Source organism: Vidua chalybeata, chromosome 14 (genome assembly GCF_026979565.1).
Source record: "Vidua chalybeata isolate OUT-0048 chromosome 14, bVidCha1 merged haplotype, whole genome shotgun sequence".
Lineage (NCBI taxonomy): Eukaryota > Metazoa > Chordata > Aves > Passeriformes > Viduidae > Vidua > Vidua chalybeata.
The window spans coordinates 10,830,243-10,842,013 of NC_071543.1; the positions used below are offsets into that span (position 1 = coordinate 10,830,243).

The 11,771-nt window shown below is 53.7% G+C and overlaps 1 protein-coding gene across 1 annotated transcript; it reads right to left on the minus strand.

Moving 5' to 3' along the window:
• Positions 1–227: 227 nt before the first annotated feature.
• ATP1B4 (ATPase Na+/K+ transporting family member beta 4) lies at positions 228–10,657 on the minus strand. The gene is made up of 8 exons (XM_053955721.1): positions 10,580–10,657; positions 7,803–7,965; positions 5,028–5,156; positions 4,051–4,155; positions 3,609–3,805; positions 2,901–2,957; positions 2,140–2,235; positions 228–1,628 (listed from the first exon to the last, which is right to left on the minus strand). Exons 1-8 carry the CDS (start codon positions 10,640–10,642, stop codon positions 1,467–1,469), a joined length of 972 nt encoding a protein of 323 aa, XP_053811696.1. The 5' UTR covers positions 10,643–10,657; the 3' UTR covers positions 228–1,466.
• Positions 10,658–11,771: the final 1,114 nt, after the last annotated feature.

Consider the following 11,771-nt stretch of genomic DNA (forward strand, 5'->3'; position numbering starts at 1 on the left):
CTGGTTCAGGTATTTAATAATTCTTAATAAATACTTTTTGCCAGATGGTTGGTTGTGATGCTTGGTGAAGAGTGAGTCTTACTGTACTGAATTCTTTGGCCTGGGGAAGTTTTATCAAGTGCTCAGAATTCCAGGATGTTGTTATATGCTGCTTGGAAATTCAGTCCCTAACTGACATCACAAACTGCATTTCATAACACCAATGTTTCAAGAATGCCACCATAGAGTTAATTTTACTGTAGTCACTTTATTTTAAATAGAAAAAAATCACTTCTTAGAGACTGATATAGATCAGGAAATGACAGCAGATGAAGTTCCTTGGCTATGGATGTAGGACAAAGATACCATAATGCCCCTGTTCAGGCAGTAATTTTAGTAAGTGTGCTTTCCAAGTAGTACTTTGTCCCAAGGTGTCCTGTCCTGCTGTGTTTTGTAGCTCCCAGCAAGCAGAGTGCAGCTGGTCTGTCACATCCCAGGGAGGCTCGGGCTGCTCAGGGCAGCACACTCTGTATTTCATCAGATTTGGGGGTGATAAACTGATGCCTTCACTAATCCCAACACTGACCCCTTAACTGTGAAAGGACTGAGCATTTCCCTGCATTTTGCTGCAGCATTACAGCTGTGACCTCTCTGGAACAGGGAAGAACAGGTCTGAGAGCTTTGGGCACTTCTGTGCCTGATCAGGAGGCACTGCCAAGCTGAGAGCCGTGACAGGAGAGAAGAGCTCCTCTCACTTATCCCTGTCCAAGAGACTGCCTGAGGATTCCTGGGGCAGAGAGAAGTACTGGAGTGAGGAGGAGGGAGGGAGAAATGCATTAATCTTCCCACTTTAGAAAGGAACAGCTGGAAGGGTTCAAGGGCAAACGATTTTCTGTGGCCCTTGCTCAACACCTTTGGTGTGATCAACAAGCTGTGTAAAATGCTGCAGTCAAGATGCTTCTGGGGCTGGAGATCCTAGAAAGCATTTTGAGAGCTGCCATTTTCACTTTTCCACTCAGTTATTGCAGGAATAATCCAGAATTTTTGCTGTTTATTATTTTAACAATAATAGTGCTAATAAATTACCTCATTTTTAGCTTTTGCCTGAGAAATGCACATAAAACTATGCTAAAAAATAAAATTTAAAGCCAGGAAAGATGCATTCCACAGGGATCTCTCATAAAAGACCTTATGAAAATAGCATTTGGATACCAGAGGGGGTTTTTCAATCAAAAGTGAAATCTTCAGCAGGTTCTGTCCCTAGGGGAAAACTTCTAATTTTTACTAATAATGATTTACATCAGAAGATGAAAAATGTGGATCCACGCTCCATTGTATCTCATTGGTTTCCTAACTACAAACAAAAATAAATTAACAATAATATCTATGTGCCTGCTTTTCCTAGCAGAAAAAAAATGCTGGCTTGATGCTTGAAAAAGGAAGAAGCCTCTGATTGACTTAACCTAAGTGCCTGGTGTTGGCAGGAGCTACTTCCCAATGCTGAGTGTGAAGATGATTCGGCCCAGGAAGCGGTCGCTGTTCAGGTCGTTGATAATTCCTTTCCCATTCAGACTGCACTGGATGGGGACCGAGTAATCCTTCTGCACATCTGTGAAGTGCATAGCCACCAGTGGGGAGGTGTAGTTGACCTGGAAAGAAGGGAGATTTAAGTGTAATCTTTGAGGGAGCAGAAAAGCAAGCATGGCTTTTATGTTCAGGAAGATAATTTTTAAATTGGTCATGGCTCCAGGCATCTGAGAGTGCCTGCCTGATGTCCATCAGGGTCCCTCAGCATGCTGAGCCTTCCTGTGTCTGTGCCTTAGCAAAAAGGGATCACTGCACTTTGCCTCTTGGGGTCATTGCCCAGGACAACACCAGACCATGGGACTCACAAATGCTTTCTGCTGTCCTAAAAACCACACCCACTCACATACACTCACACACGCACACTCACACACACAGTTACACACTCACACGCTGCTACAATCACACACACAGTTTGTCAGACACAGAAATAGAGCTCTTTAATCCCAGTGCCTGTGGCCTCTGTCCTGCCCACATCTGCCCAAAATAGCCTGACAGCACATCTGGACCCTGTGCAGCAGCTGCTGCCCTCCCATTCCCAAGGAAGCTTAACAGAGATGCCAGACCCTCACTCACGTGGGTGAACTTGCCATAGTAGGGGTAATACATGAGGTCAAACGTCCCATTCCCAGGGTAGAAATCCACTGACCTGAGGTGACTCTCATTGCCTTTCTGTGATCAGAAAAAAAAACAGAGGCACACACACACACACATAGGACACGGGACACAAAATACAGCTTCCCTCAGAGCTTTTCTCAGAGCAAATGTGCCTTGCCAGCCCCTGGCTGAGCTCAGCTGTGCTGTGTTTGCTGTGAACAGTCACTGCCCTGCTTCCAGCCAGGGGAGAGTGGAGCTATGGAGGCATGGGCAGGGTTGCAGTTTTGCTGCCTGTTGATTCCCTGCTGCGCCTTTGCTCTCTAAGTGTGATCCAGCAGCTGCCTGGGCAGTGAGAGCCCTTCCTTCACCCCATTGCTGTTGGCTTGCAGGGTGCCCCCAGGACTGAGGATGCTGCAGAGCAGCTGGAGATGGGTGTGAGGGGTTTCCTACATCTTCCCACTGAGCTCCAGGCTCCAGCTGGGACCTGGCACCCAGGCCCACAGGCTGCCCCAGGGGCTGAGCATGGTGGTGCCCGTGAGGCTGCAGGAGCAACTTGGGAAGCGGGAGACTGGTGACCTCTGCCACTCTCAGCAGATTGGCCTCCAACTGTGCCCACATGGGCAGCACTGGGTCCTGTGAGTGTTTGGGGCTAAAATGAGGACAAATTGTGCTGAGGTCCATCAGGAGGAGATGTTAGGCCTTGTCCCCACCACGCTGCCGGGCACAGAGGAGAGCAGTACCTGCACTTTGCAGTCCACGCTCACGGGGACCCCAGCGCCAGGGCAGTAGCCTATGATCTGCAACAGCAAAAAACATCCATGCTTGTATGAAATGCAGCGCCAAGCACGTGCTGCCTCCCTTCTCCAGAGCTTAAACCTTTCTGGGTGCCAGTCACACTGCTCAGGACAGGAGCTGTGTGTCCCTGCAGCAGGGTCTGCCACCCCACACCGTGCAACCTGCCCGTGGCTGAGTGCCAGATTGCTGCCTGAGAGCAGGGGCAGAGAACACAGAGAGGGTCCAGACACCCTGCAGTAACACAGCCTCTTCCCCACACAATTCACACCCTCCCCATGCTTATTTTCCCAGCAGTGAGCACTGAACCACCATGCTATTAGACTTCAAACAAATTAAATTCCAAGAAAACTCCCATTGTAAAGCATCTAGGGTCTGGGGTGTTCCCCTAAAGCTCAGTTCCTCATGAAGAAGGGTCTGGCAGAAGATTCTTGAAGCACTAAGGCCTCAGCAAATCAAATGGAGCAAGTTTTATAGAGTTGGGTTGTTTGGTTTTTTTTTTTAATGTTTTCTAGCAGATATGGCCTGCAGGTTTGGGGATTCTAGTTCCCTTTTTCTCTGGGCCTGAGAAGTGAAGGAGTTTCAGTGCCTGTGTGGTCTTCATCACACTGGGATGCCCCAAAGGAAGGAATTAAAACAAGCAGCTTTCTCTGTACCCGGTTCATCTTCAGCAGGATGCAGGGCTGGCCTTTGGAGTAGCCAAACGTTGGGTCCTCGATGCCAGAGCAGTTCTGCAGCAGCGAGCGCTTGAACTGGCAGGCCTTCTTCTCCTCACTGTCATTCCCCCCTTGGATGAAGTACTGGCCTGGGACACACTCGATATTCTTCTCCTCCTGAACTTTGTCATCATAAGCTGGTGAGGACCAAGAGACTTGTTAAAATCCCCCGAGACCTGCACAGACCCAAACTCTCAGAGAACATCCGCACGTCAAGGGCATTAGGAAGTCAGACCTGGAAAGGCAAAGCTCCCATGACCTTGTGAGCCTCCCTTTCCAGATGTGGCTCATGAGGTGCCCAGGAGGAGATCCCTGCACCACATGCATGTATCCATGGATAAAAACAACCTCACCATGGCTCCCAGGGTGACAAAGAGCTCACCTGCTAGGAAGTGGTGCATGCTGTCCACGTAGGGCTGCCACGTGTTGGGCTGGGAGACATTGAAGGCAATGGTGAACCCATTCAAGTATGGTCTGATCATCACTCCTGAAGAAGGAGACAGACCCTGGTAAGGCAAATGTAGGTGGAGCAGCCACGGGCTTGGGCTGTGTGCTGCAGGGCTGGTGCATTGTGACTGGGCTTGGGCCAGGCAGAGGCATGAGAGGCAGCACCCGCTCACAGATCAACTCTCTCCTCAACCTACTGATCCCTCACCTTCATTTCACCCCTGGAGAGCACCATGCACATCAAAATATCCCAGAAAACATGGGAGATATGGAGAGCTTCAGTGGTGTTGTGGGTTAGTGATGGGCTTGGGGTTGCACAGAGTGGCTGCAGGCCCCCCGTGTTGCCAGCTGTGTGGGTAGTTCCAGAAAGGGATCAGGGCAAGGGGCCCTTCTGTTACCCACCAACATAAAAACACAGGGAAAATGCTGTGTCTCAGACAGCATTAGGGAATTAGGAATTGGGACAGCATCTCACACATAGGGAAAGGATTTTCTGAACATTTTCTTGCCAGAACACCCCCAAATAGTAATGCATAAAAGCGACTCTTGATTTGCATTTTATTTTGAAGGCATGAGGTGTAAAGGGCTAGCAGCTGAAATGCATCAGCATCACCTATGAAATACTTAACTTGGCTTTTGCTTTGAGAATACTGATAACGATAAACAGTGCAATGAGAATAACAATTAGTATCATCAGGGTGAATGCTTCTCATGGGGCTTTTTAAGATGTCTGCTCCTCTGCAGAGAACCTCTGCAGCTCTGCCAGTGCCCTGAGGTGAGAACACCCCGTGTTAGGGAGGGCTGGGTGACTGTAGGAGTGCACAGCTCCAGCAGAGCTTTGCCTGAGGTGCCAGCCATGCCATTTTGGTAGGACACTGATGGGCAGAGGTGCCATCTGGCTGGGGAACGTACCTGGTGGAGACACACGGTCCCGGAACCTGGGCGTGTAGGGGCTCAGCGTGAGCAGCATCACATACAGGCAAAAGGCAAACATTCCCGCCAGGCACGTGTAGAAAATGAAGTAAAACAGTAAGATCAAGCCTACAAAACAGACAGGCATGTCGCTGTTAAGGCAACCAGAGCATATCCCGTGGGATGTGTCCCGCAGGGATGCACAGACGTGCTCAGCACGGCGTCCTCTGCAGCTCTGAGTCCGTGGTGGAGGTGGGAGCTTGCAGCCCAGCCCTGCACAGACTCTGGTGTTTGTGGGTGCAGGACTCAGCTGCTCCAGTGCTGGGGTAGCTGCTGTTTGGTTCTGTATCCCTTTGGCTGCATGGCCCTTCCCAGAGCTGTGTCAGGACCAGGTCTGTGTGTCCACCTGCTTCAGCTCTCTCCAACAGACGGACCCAACATTCCCTCCTGCCCTTCCCACCTCCTCCTGGCATGGTAACATGCAAAGGTACCCAGTGGCTTCAGCCAAACTCCTGACGGGGCTGTGGGGCAGTGCTCCTGCCCTGGTTCCTGTCCCCTGCACGGGAGGGACCCTGGTGCTGGGACTGAGCAAGCAGCATCGCTCAGGGCTGCAGCACCACTCACTGTTTCATAGCCCAGACATTCAGGGAATGGGTTTGTTTTTCCTCTGGACCAGGCTGATGGCTGAGGATGTCTCAAGAGGCCACAGCCTATGAATAAAACCCAGCAGCTCAGAAAGCAAAGCGAAGCCCTAACCCAAATATTTCCCAGGAGAAACGTTCCGGCAGCATGGAGGGAGCCCTGGGAACACAGATGTGCTCTCCTGCCGAGCTTCTGCCAGGGCCACCGTGCTGGGAACTGCTGTGGGGCTGTGTCCTGCTGAGGGCTGAGCCGGGGCAGATGGGACCATCACTGTGCTGGTGGCACAGAAGGGACAATGTCCAGCCCTGCCAGAGCGATGCTGGATGGTGCCTCTGGCCCAGCCTGGCAGAGCTGGAGCTGCTGCTGGAGCACCAAGTTGGTGCTTGTTGGGACATCTTCCACTCCTGCTGCCATTTTTGTGTTTCCTCAGTGCAGCGAGGAGTGTTGTCACCAGCAGAGAGGGGGGTGCAGCCTTTCCCAGGGGCTGGGGCCTCCAGTGGTGACCTTGTGGCCAGTTGTCACCCTGCATTTGGTGACTGCAAGTCCCCTGAGGCCCCCATTTCAGGGGACACCTTTAGAGCCAGCACAGGGCAGCAGCCCCAGTCTGGGCAAATTCCCTCCTCCCCACCCATGAGCTGAGAGTGGGAAAGTTCAGCTCCACTCACCTCCAAATGTTCTCACTTTAAAATACATTTTGATTTTAAAATCAATTTTGATAGTAGCTTCTCCTGCCCCCACGTGAGCACACGTGTGTGCACCAAGAGCACGTGTGTTCATGGGCAGGGGGGTCACATAGTGACCCCAGGGGACAGGAGGATGCTGCCCCCACCCCAGTGCTGCCAGCACTGCCAGCAGTAGCCTGCCAGGGTCACATCCACAGCACACTGAGCAAATCCTCTCACAAGGATCTTCTCAGGACCTGGAGGAGCCTCCAGAAAACCAAACCTACATCACTAAGGTCTCGCCCTACTGCTCACACACTTTGGTCTGTGCCTTCCCATCCAGGAAAGAAGCAGAAAAACTGATCTGCCTCTGTGGCCAGCAAAGGGCACAGGAGTGTCAACATGAATGTCAAGGTCTGTCCCAGACTCATGCTGGCAGGTTTTCAGACTCCTCTGGTGCTGGTGGGCAGCTTCCTTTGTTCCTCCCAGCTGCCACCACAGGCTTTGCAGAAGACCCAGAGCTCTTGGCAGGGGCATGGGGGGGCTGTGGGGCTTGTGGTGCATTGCCAGTGCCAGCCAAGGGCTGCAAACACCGAGCAGCAGCCCCTGCTAGCTCACAGCCTTACACTGATGGACGTGCAGGTGGCTCTGGATCAGGCTGGGATTTTCACTCTGCCAAGGGTGCTGGATGCTGGCAGAACAGAGCTGCAAAGATGGGTGGCACCCCGTGTGCTTGTGGCACCTTGATTTTGGACCAAGCCTGCAGCAGCACTCACCCCACAGGCTGCTCTTAACCTCCAGATTCAGCAATAATTTTTGAAGGGCACATGGATGTGGATAAAGCAGACAGGGCACTCAGAACCATCAGAACTGGCACATCCCAGTCCACTGGCTCTGAGAGCACTGTGGGTCCTGCTGTGGGCACCCTGTCACTACCTGGAAGCCGTGGGGTGACAGTGCTGACCAGTCCTTCCCTTCCCTTTCTAGAGCCAGGGCTCATTGAGGCAGGGAGGGCTGCTCTGCCCCATGGTGTGCACCCTCCACAAAGCACCTGCCCACAGCCCAGGCACTCTTCTCCCACCAACCTGATGAGACCAAAGCCACTGTCCCAGGCGTCCCTGACCTACACAGGCAGGGGCAGGAGTGCTGGTGGCAGCAGGGGTGCACAGCTACAGCAGAATGACCTGCAGCTCCCTTGCTTGCCCAGGCTTTAAACTTCTTTCTGGGACACAGTCTGGGCAGCCTGAAATCTTTGCTTTCACACTCTCCCTCAACATTAACCTCCAGACCGAAGGTAACTTTTACATGGTTTTCTGCTTGTCCTCCTCACTAGTTATTTATTGCACTAGTTAAAAACATTAACACTAAAGAAATGGGCAGGGGTGGCCAGTCCAAGCTATCAAGGCAGTGAATCTCTTGTGAAGCAGAAAAGGCAACAACCCCCAAAAGTGGGGCTTGAGCAAGGACCTACCCCAGCTCTTGGCTGTTCTCCCCAAGCATGTTCTCTCCTCCGGGTTCCACAAGAATATCTTCATCTCCCCAGCCAGGTCTGCCCAGGTTTTGCTCCCCATGTCTGCCTTAGGCTCGTCCTTCTCTCTGTCAGGATCCTGGACCTTCTCCTCATGCTTATTTTCCTGGAAGAGTTGCAGAACACAACCCCCACAGGCAAGCTGAACTTCTCATTGGCCAAAAATAAATGCAAAAGCACTTAATATCTGGAAATGTTTCAAATTTCCATTTTCCCATCATCACTCTTGAGTTAAAGAGAGGCAGTTTTGGCTGTTCCAACTTAAGATCACATAGAACCCAGCATCCATTTTTCCATTACATGTACGTCACTGCTGTCACACTGGGTACTGTCTCCTTGTGCTGGCATTTACAGAAAGTCATCTTTTTCCACCTGCATGAACATGACCAGAGAAAAACTGTGATCTGGGAAGGCTGGGACTGTTCCCACACTTCTGCAACATCTCTGAGTTCAAGTGCACATTTTCTGTGCTGCCACAGATGACAGCAGGCAGCAGTATTTAAGAGAAAACCAGCTTGTTTTCCTTGGCGTGTGAGCAAGTATTCAGTCTTTGAAGAAATCCCTGTGTTGTTACTTTTTTTAATTACACCGAGTTCCAGGGAAAAGCATCTCCCCAGGTTGCAAGAGTTTGTATTTTGCCTAAGGGGTGAAAACTTGTTTGTCCAGAACTCAGGAACACAAATCCTGTGTCTGGGCAAGAGCCACTTGAGACACGGAAGCCGTCCTTAATTCCCCTTGGGTCCGGGCAGGTCTCCAAAGGCGGGCTGGTGGGAGAAGGTGCTGACCTTGCTTTCAGCTCGGGGCAGGGCCGGGCCAGGCACCGCCGGGGGAAGGGCGGTGCTGTCACCTGGATGGCTCCGTCGCCTCCGGCACTCCGGTGCAAGCGCTGCCGCGGGGCTCAGGCGGCCCGGGTGGCTCAGAGCCGCGCTCGCCGGGACCAGCGGCGGCTCCCGGGGCTGCTGTGCCCGCTCGGGCACGGAGCCACGGCAGTGCAGGGACCGCCCCTGCGTGTCTGCGCTCAGGGAGACCGGCCGGCCACGGGCCCTCCCGGAGCCAGGACCCACGCATGAGATATTTGCAAGCCGTGGGTTGCCCCGGGCGAGCCGGGACGTGGCCGACAGCTTGGCGAAAGCCTTGCTTGGAAACTCCTTTGAATTGGGGACGAGAAATTGAACTCTGCTCAGACACACAAATACTGCAACCCAGCGAGAACGGGGGGAGAATACTGCATCCAAAGCCTGAACGTGTCCCCTGGGGAGCCTGGGCAGAGCGGGGGCTGTAAACCACCCCTGCCCTGCTGGGCTCTGAGGGGGCCCCGCTGGGGCTCTCTGGGAGCGCCGCTGTGTCAGAGCGCTGCTGCCAGAAAATGCCCCCGGCTGCCTGCGCGGCCGAGACCGCGTTTGGCACGGGTCCCACACCCCAGGCTGGAGCCCGTCCTGAGCCAGCTCCTGCCTGGCCTGAGGAGCAGGGTACACAGGGTACAGGGCTGACGAGAGCAGCGGATTTTGGAGCCGGGAAGCAGCAGCCCCAGCACGAGTCACCGGCAGGACGTGGGACAGGAGGTGTGGGGGCTGTACCCTGCCAGGACACTCACCAGGAACAAGTGACCGACGAAGAGGGGGAAGAGGAGGTGTTCTTCTTCCCACTATCCCTATTAAATAAAAGAGCTACCAGGAGATGTTTTGGAAACATTTCCTCGGACTGCCAGAGTAGGGGACACTGCCCAGGTGAACTCCACACTGGTGCTTAGTGGTGCACTGGGGAAAGCCCTTTGACCTCACACTGACTTCTGCTGGAGGCAGCAAGAGCCCACACTCAGAAGTTGCTGCCAATGCTTAGAGCTGGGGAAGGATATGGGGACAGGTTCCCCTGTCATGGGACCTCACCCTGGGAACCGAAGGAGGCTTTTGCAAGGGGAGAAGTTTCCAGCTCTCCTGCCTCTATGCTCTGTGACCCTTCACTTAGTGAAGGGTCCTGTCCTGCGGGCTGGGAAAGGCCACGAGGGCTCCATGGCAGCCCAGGGAGGCTGAGGAAGCCCCAGGCTCACCCCGTGGGTCTCTGTGGGGCAGCTGGGCAGGATGGGATGATGCCAGTACCAGGTCCCTGGCAGATGTCACTCAGCTAGGGAGCTAGGTCAGGTCTGGAATGAAGCATAGGTGGTTTATCTTTGCAGCCCAAGACAGAGATGGTCTTGGAATAGTCCCTTGCACCTGGACAAGGGGCAGAAGGAGTGGCAGGAGCTGGGACAGGAGTGCAGTGGGGCAGGGAGAAGGCAGAGCCAAGCAGGGTGTGTTGGGACACTGGACAGCCCTGAGTCACTGCGTGCTGTGACAGCTTGGGAAGCAAGCTGGGGTTCATCTCTGGCAAAATCATTCTGTGCTGACTGTTGTGGGTGTCCTGGGGGAGGCCAGGAGCTTTTCCCCATTCTCATCTCAGACCAGGTAGGCTCTCAGTGTTGGATTCCTCCTGCTGAAATCCAGGTATATAGAGGCTCACCCTGCCCAGGTGTTCCTGTCCCTTCTAGTCCCCCTCACCACCCAGCACCACTGGCCAGACCTGCCACTGCCCTCCCCCCCCCCCATACAAAATGCTTTGCCTAAGAGACAAAGCAGCATTTCTTAAAGCAAAGTAGTTATAAATCTATCAGCCACAAAGCAGGTCCTTGCAGCAGCTTCCACCTCACCTTGTGAAATGAGGCTAGTAGCCCCCAAAATACTCACCACCTTCTGGCTGGGGCTCCTTAGCTGGCCCTCCATGCCACTGGTGCTGGTGTTCCTGGCCATTCTTGGGTGGGAAACACAAAAAAAAAGTGAATGTTAGCACAGCAGGACTGGCTGCCGTGTGTGTGCCGTGTCGTGCTGGCTCTCAGAGGCTCACAGACAGACAGAGCCCCTTCCCCAGCACTGCTTGCCGCCCCACAGCACCCCCTAAAACAGCAGCTATGCCGAGACTGTGGGAGCAAGGCTGCTTTCCCTCCCTACCCTGCAGAACCTTGCTGTTCAGGAGTGGATCAAAAAATAACTTGCTTTCCTAACGGGGGTAAGCTCAAGGCAGCAGGATCCTATCTTGAGTCCTCTGTCATCTGGTGCCCTTTGCAGCACCCTCACTGCATCCTGCCTCATATTTGAGCTTCCATCACTGCCAGCCAACGCCCTACATGGGGAAGCCAGGCTCTTCCCCCAGGAGACCGTGTAGCTGTGAATAAACATGAACAAATCGCTGGGGTTTCCAGTGGCGAGAAGTGTCGGTCAATGTGTGCTTGTCAGTCACAGCGGGGCCAGGGTTAAATTGCGAAATCTCTTCTGCGGTGAAAGGGGTAGGGAGAGGGGCAGGCAGGTCTATATTTATCCCCGAGAGCAGACAGGAATTCACAGCACCGGTTTACTCGCCCCAGGTTTAAGAGCTACCCACAGCCTCTCAGACAAAATCCAGAGGCACACCTTGCCGTGCCACCCTGCAGGCCGAGGCTGGGCAGACTCAGATTTTCCTTCGTCAGTGAATTACAGGCAGGAGATGATGCACTGGGGCATCCGGGGTGCGTGCGGCGCTCCTGCTGCTGGAGCAGCTCCAGCGCTGTGATGGCAGCGTGCGGGGGCTGCCCGTCCCTGGCTGTGTCCACGCAGCTCTCGAGGAACAGTGGGGCTCGTTTTACACCTCTGTCCCGGCCTGAGTTCGGCACCATCCACCTGCTCATTCTCTTGGCCCCTGTCCAAGGGGAGCGGTGCTTCCTTTCGCCAGAGAGCCAGGCCATGTCCAAGGGTGGGGAAAGGCTGCCCTGCCCCAGGCTGGGACTGTGCCCGAAGGCACGGGGACATGTGTCCAGGCTCCCGCAGGGCTGCACGGTGCCGTCCCAGCCGGTAAAGCACCATTTCTCCCTTTCCTCTCCTGAGCGTGGCTGAAAGCCGCTCACCG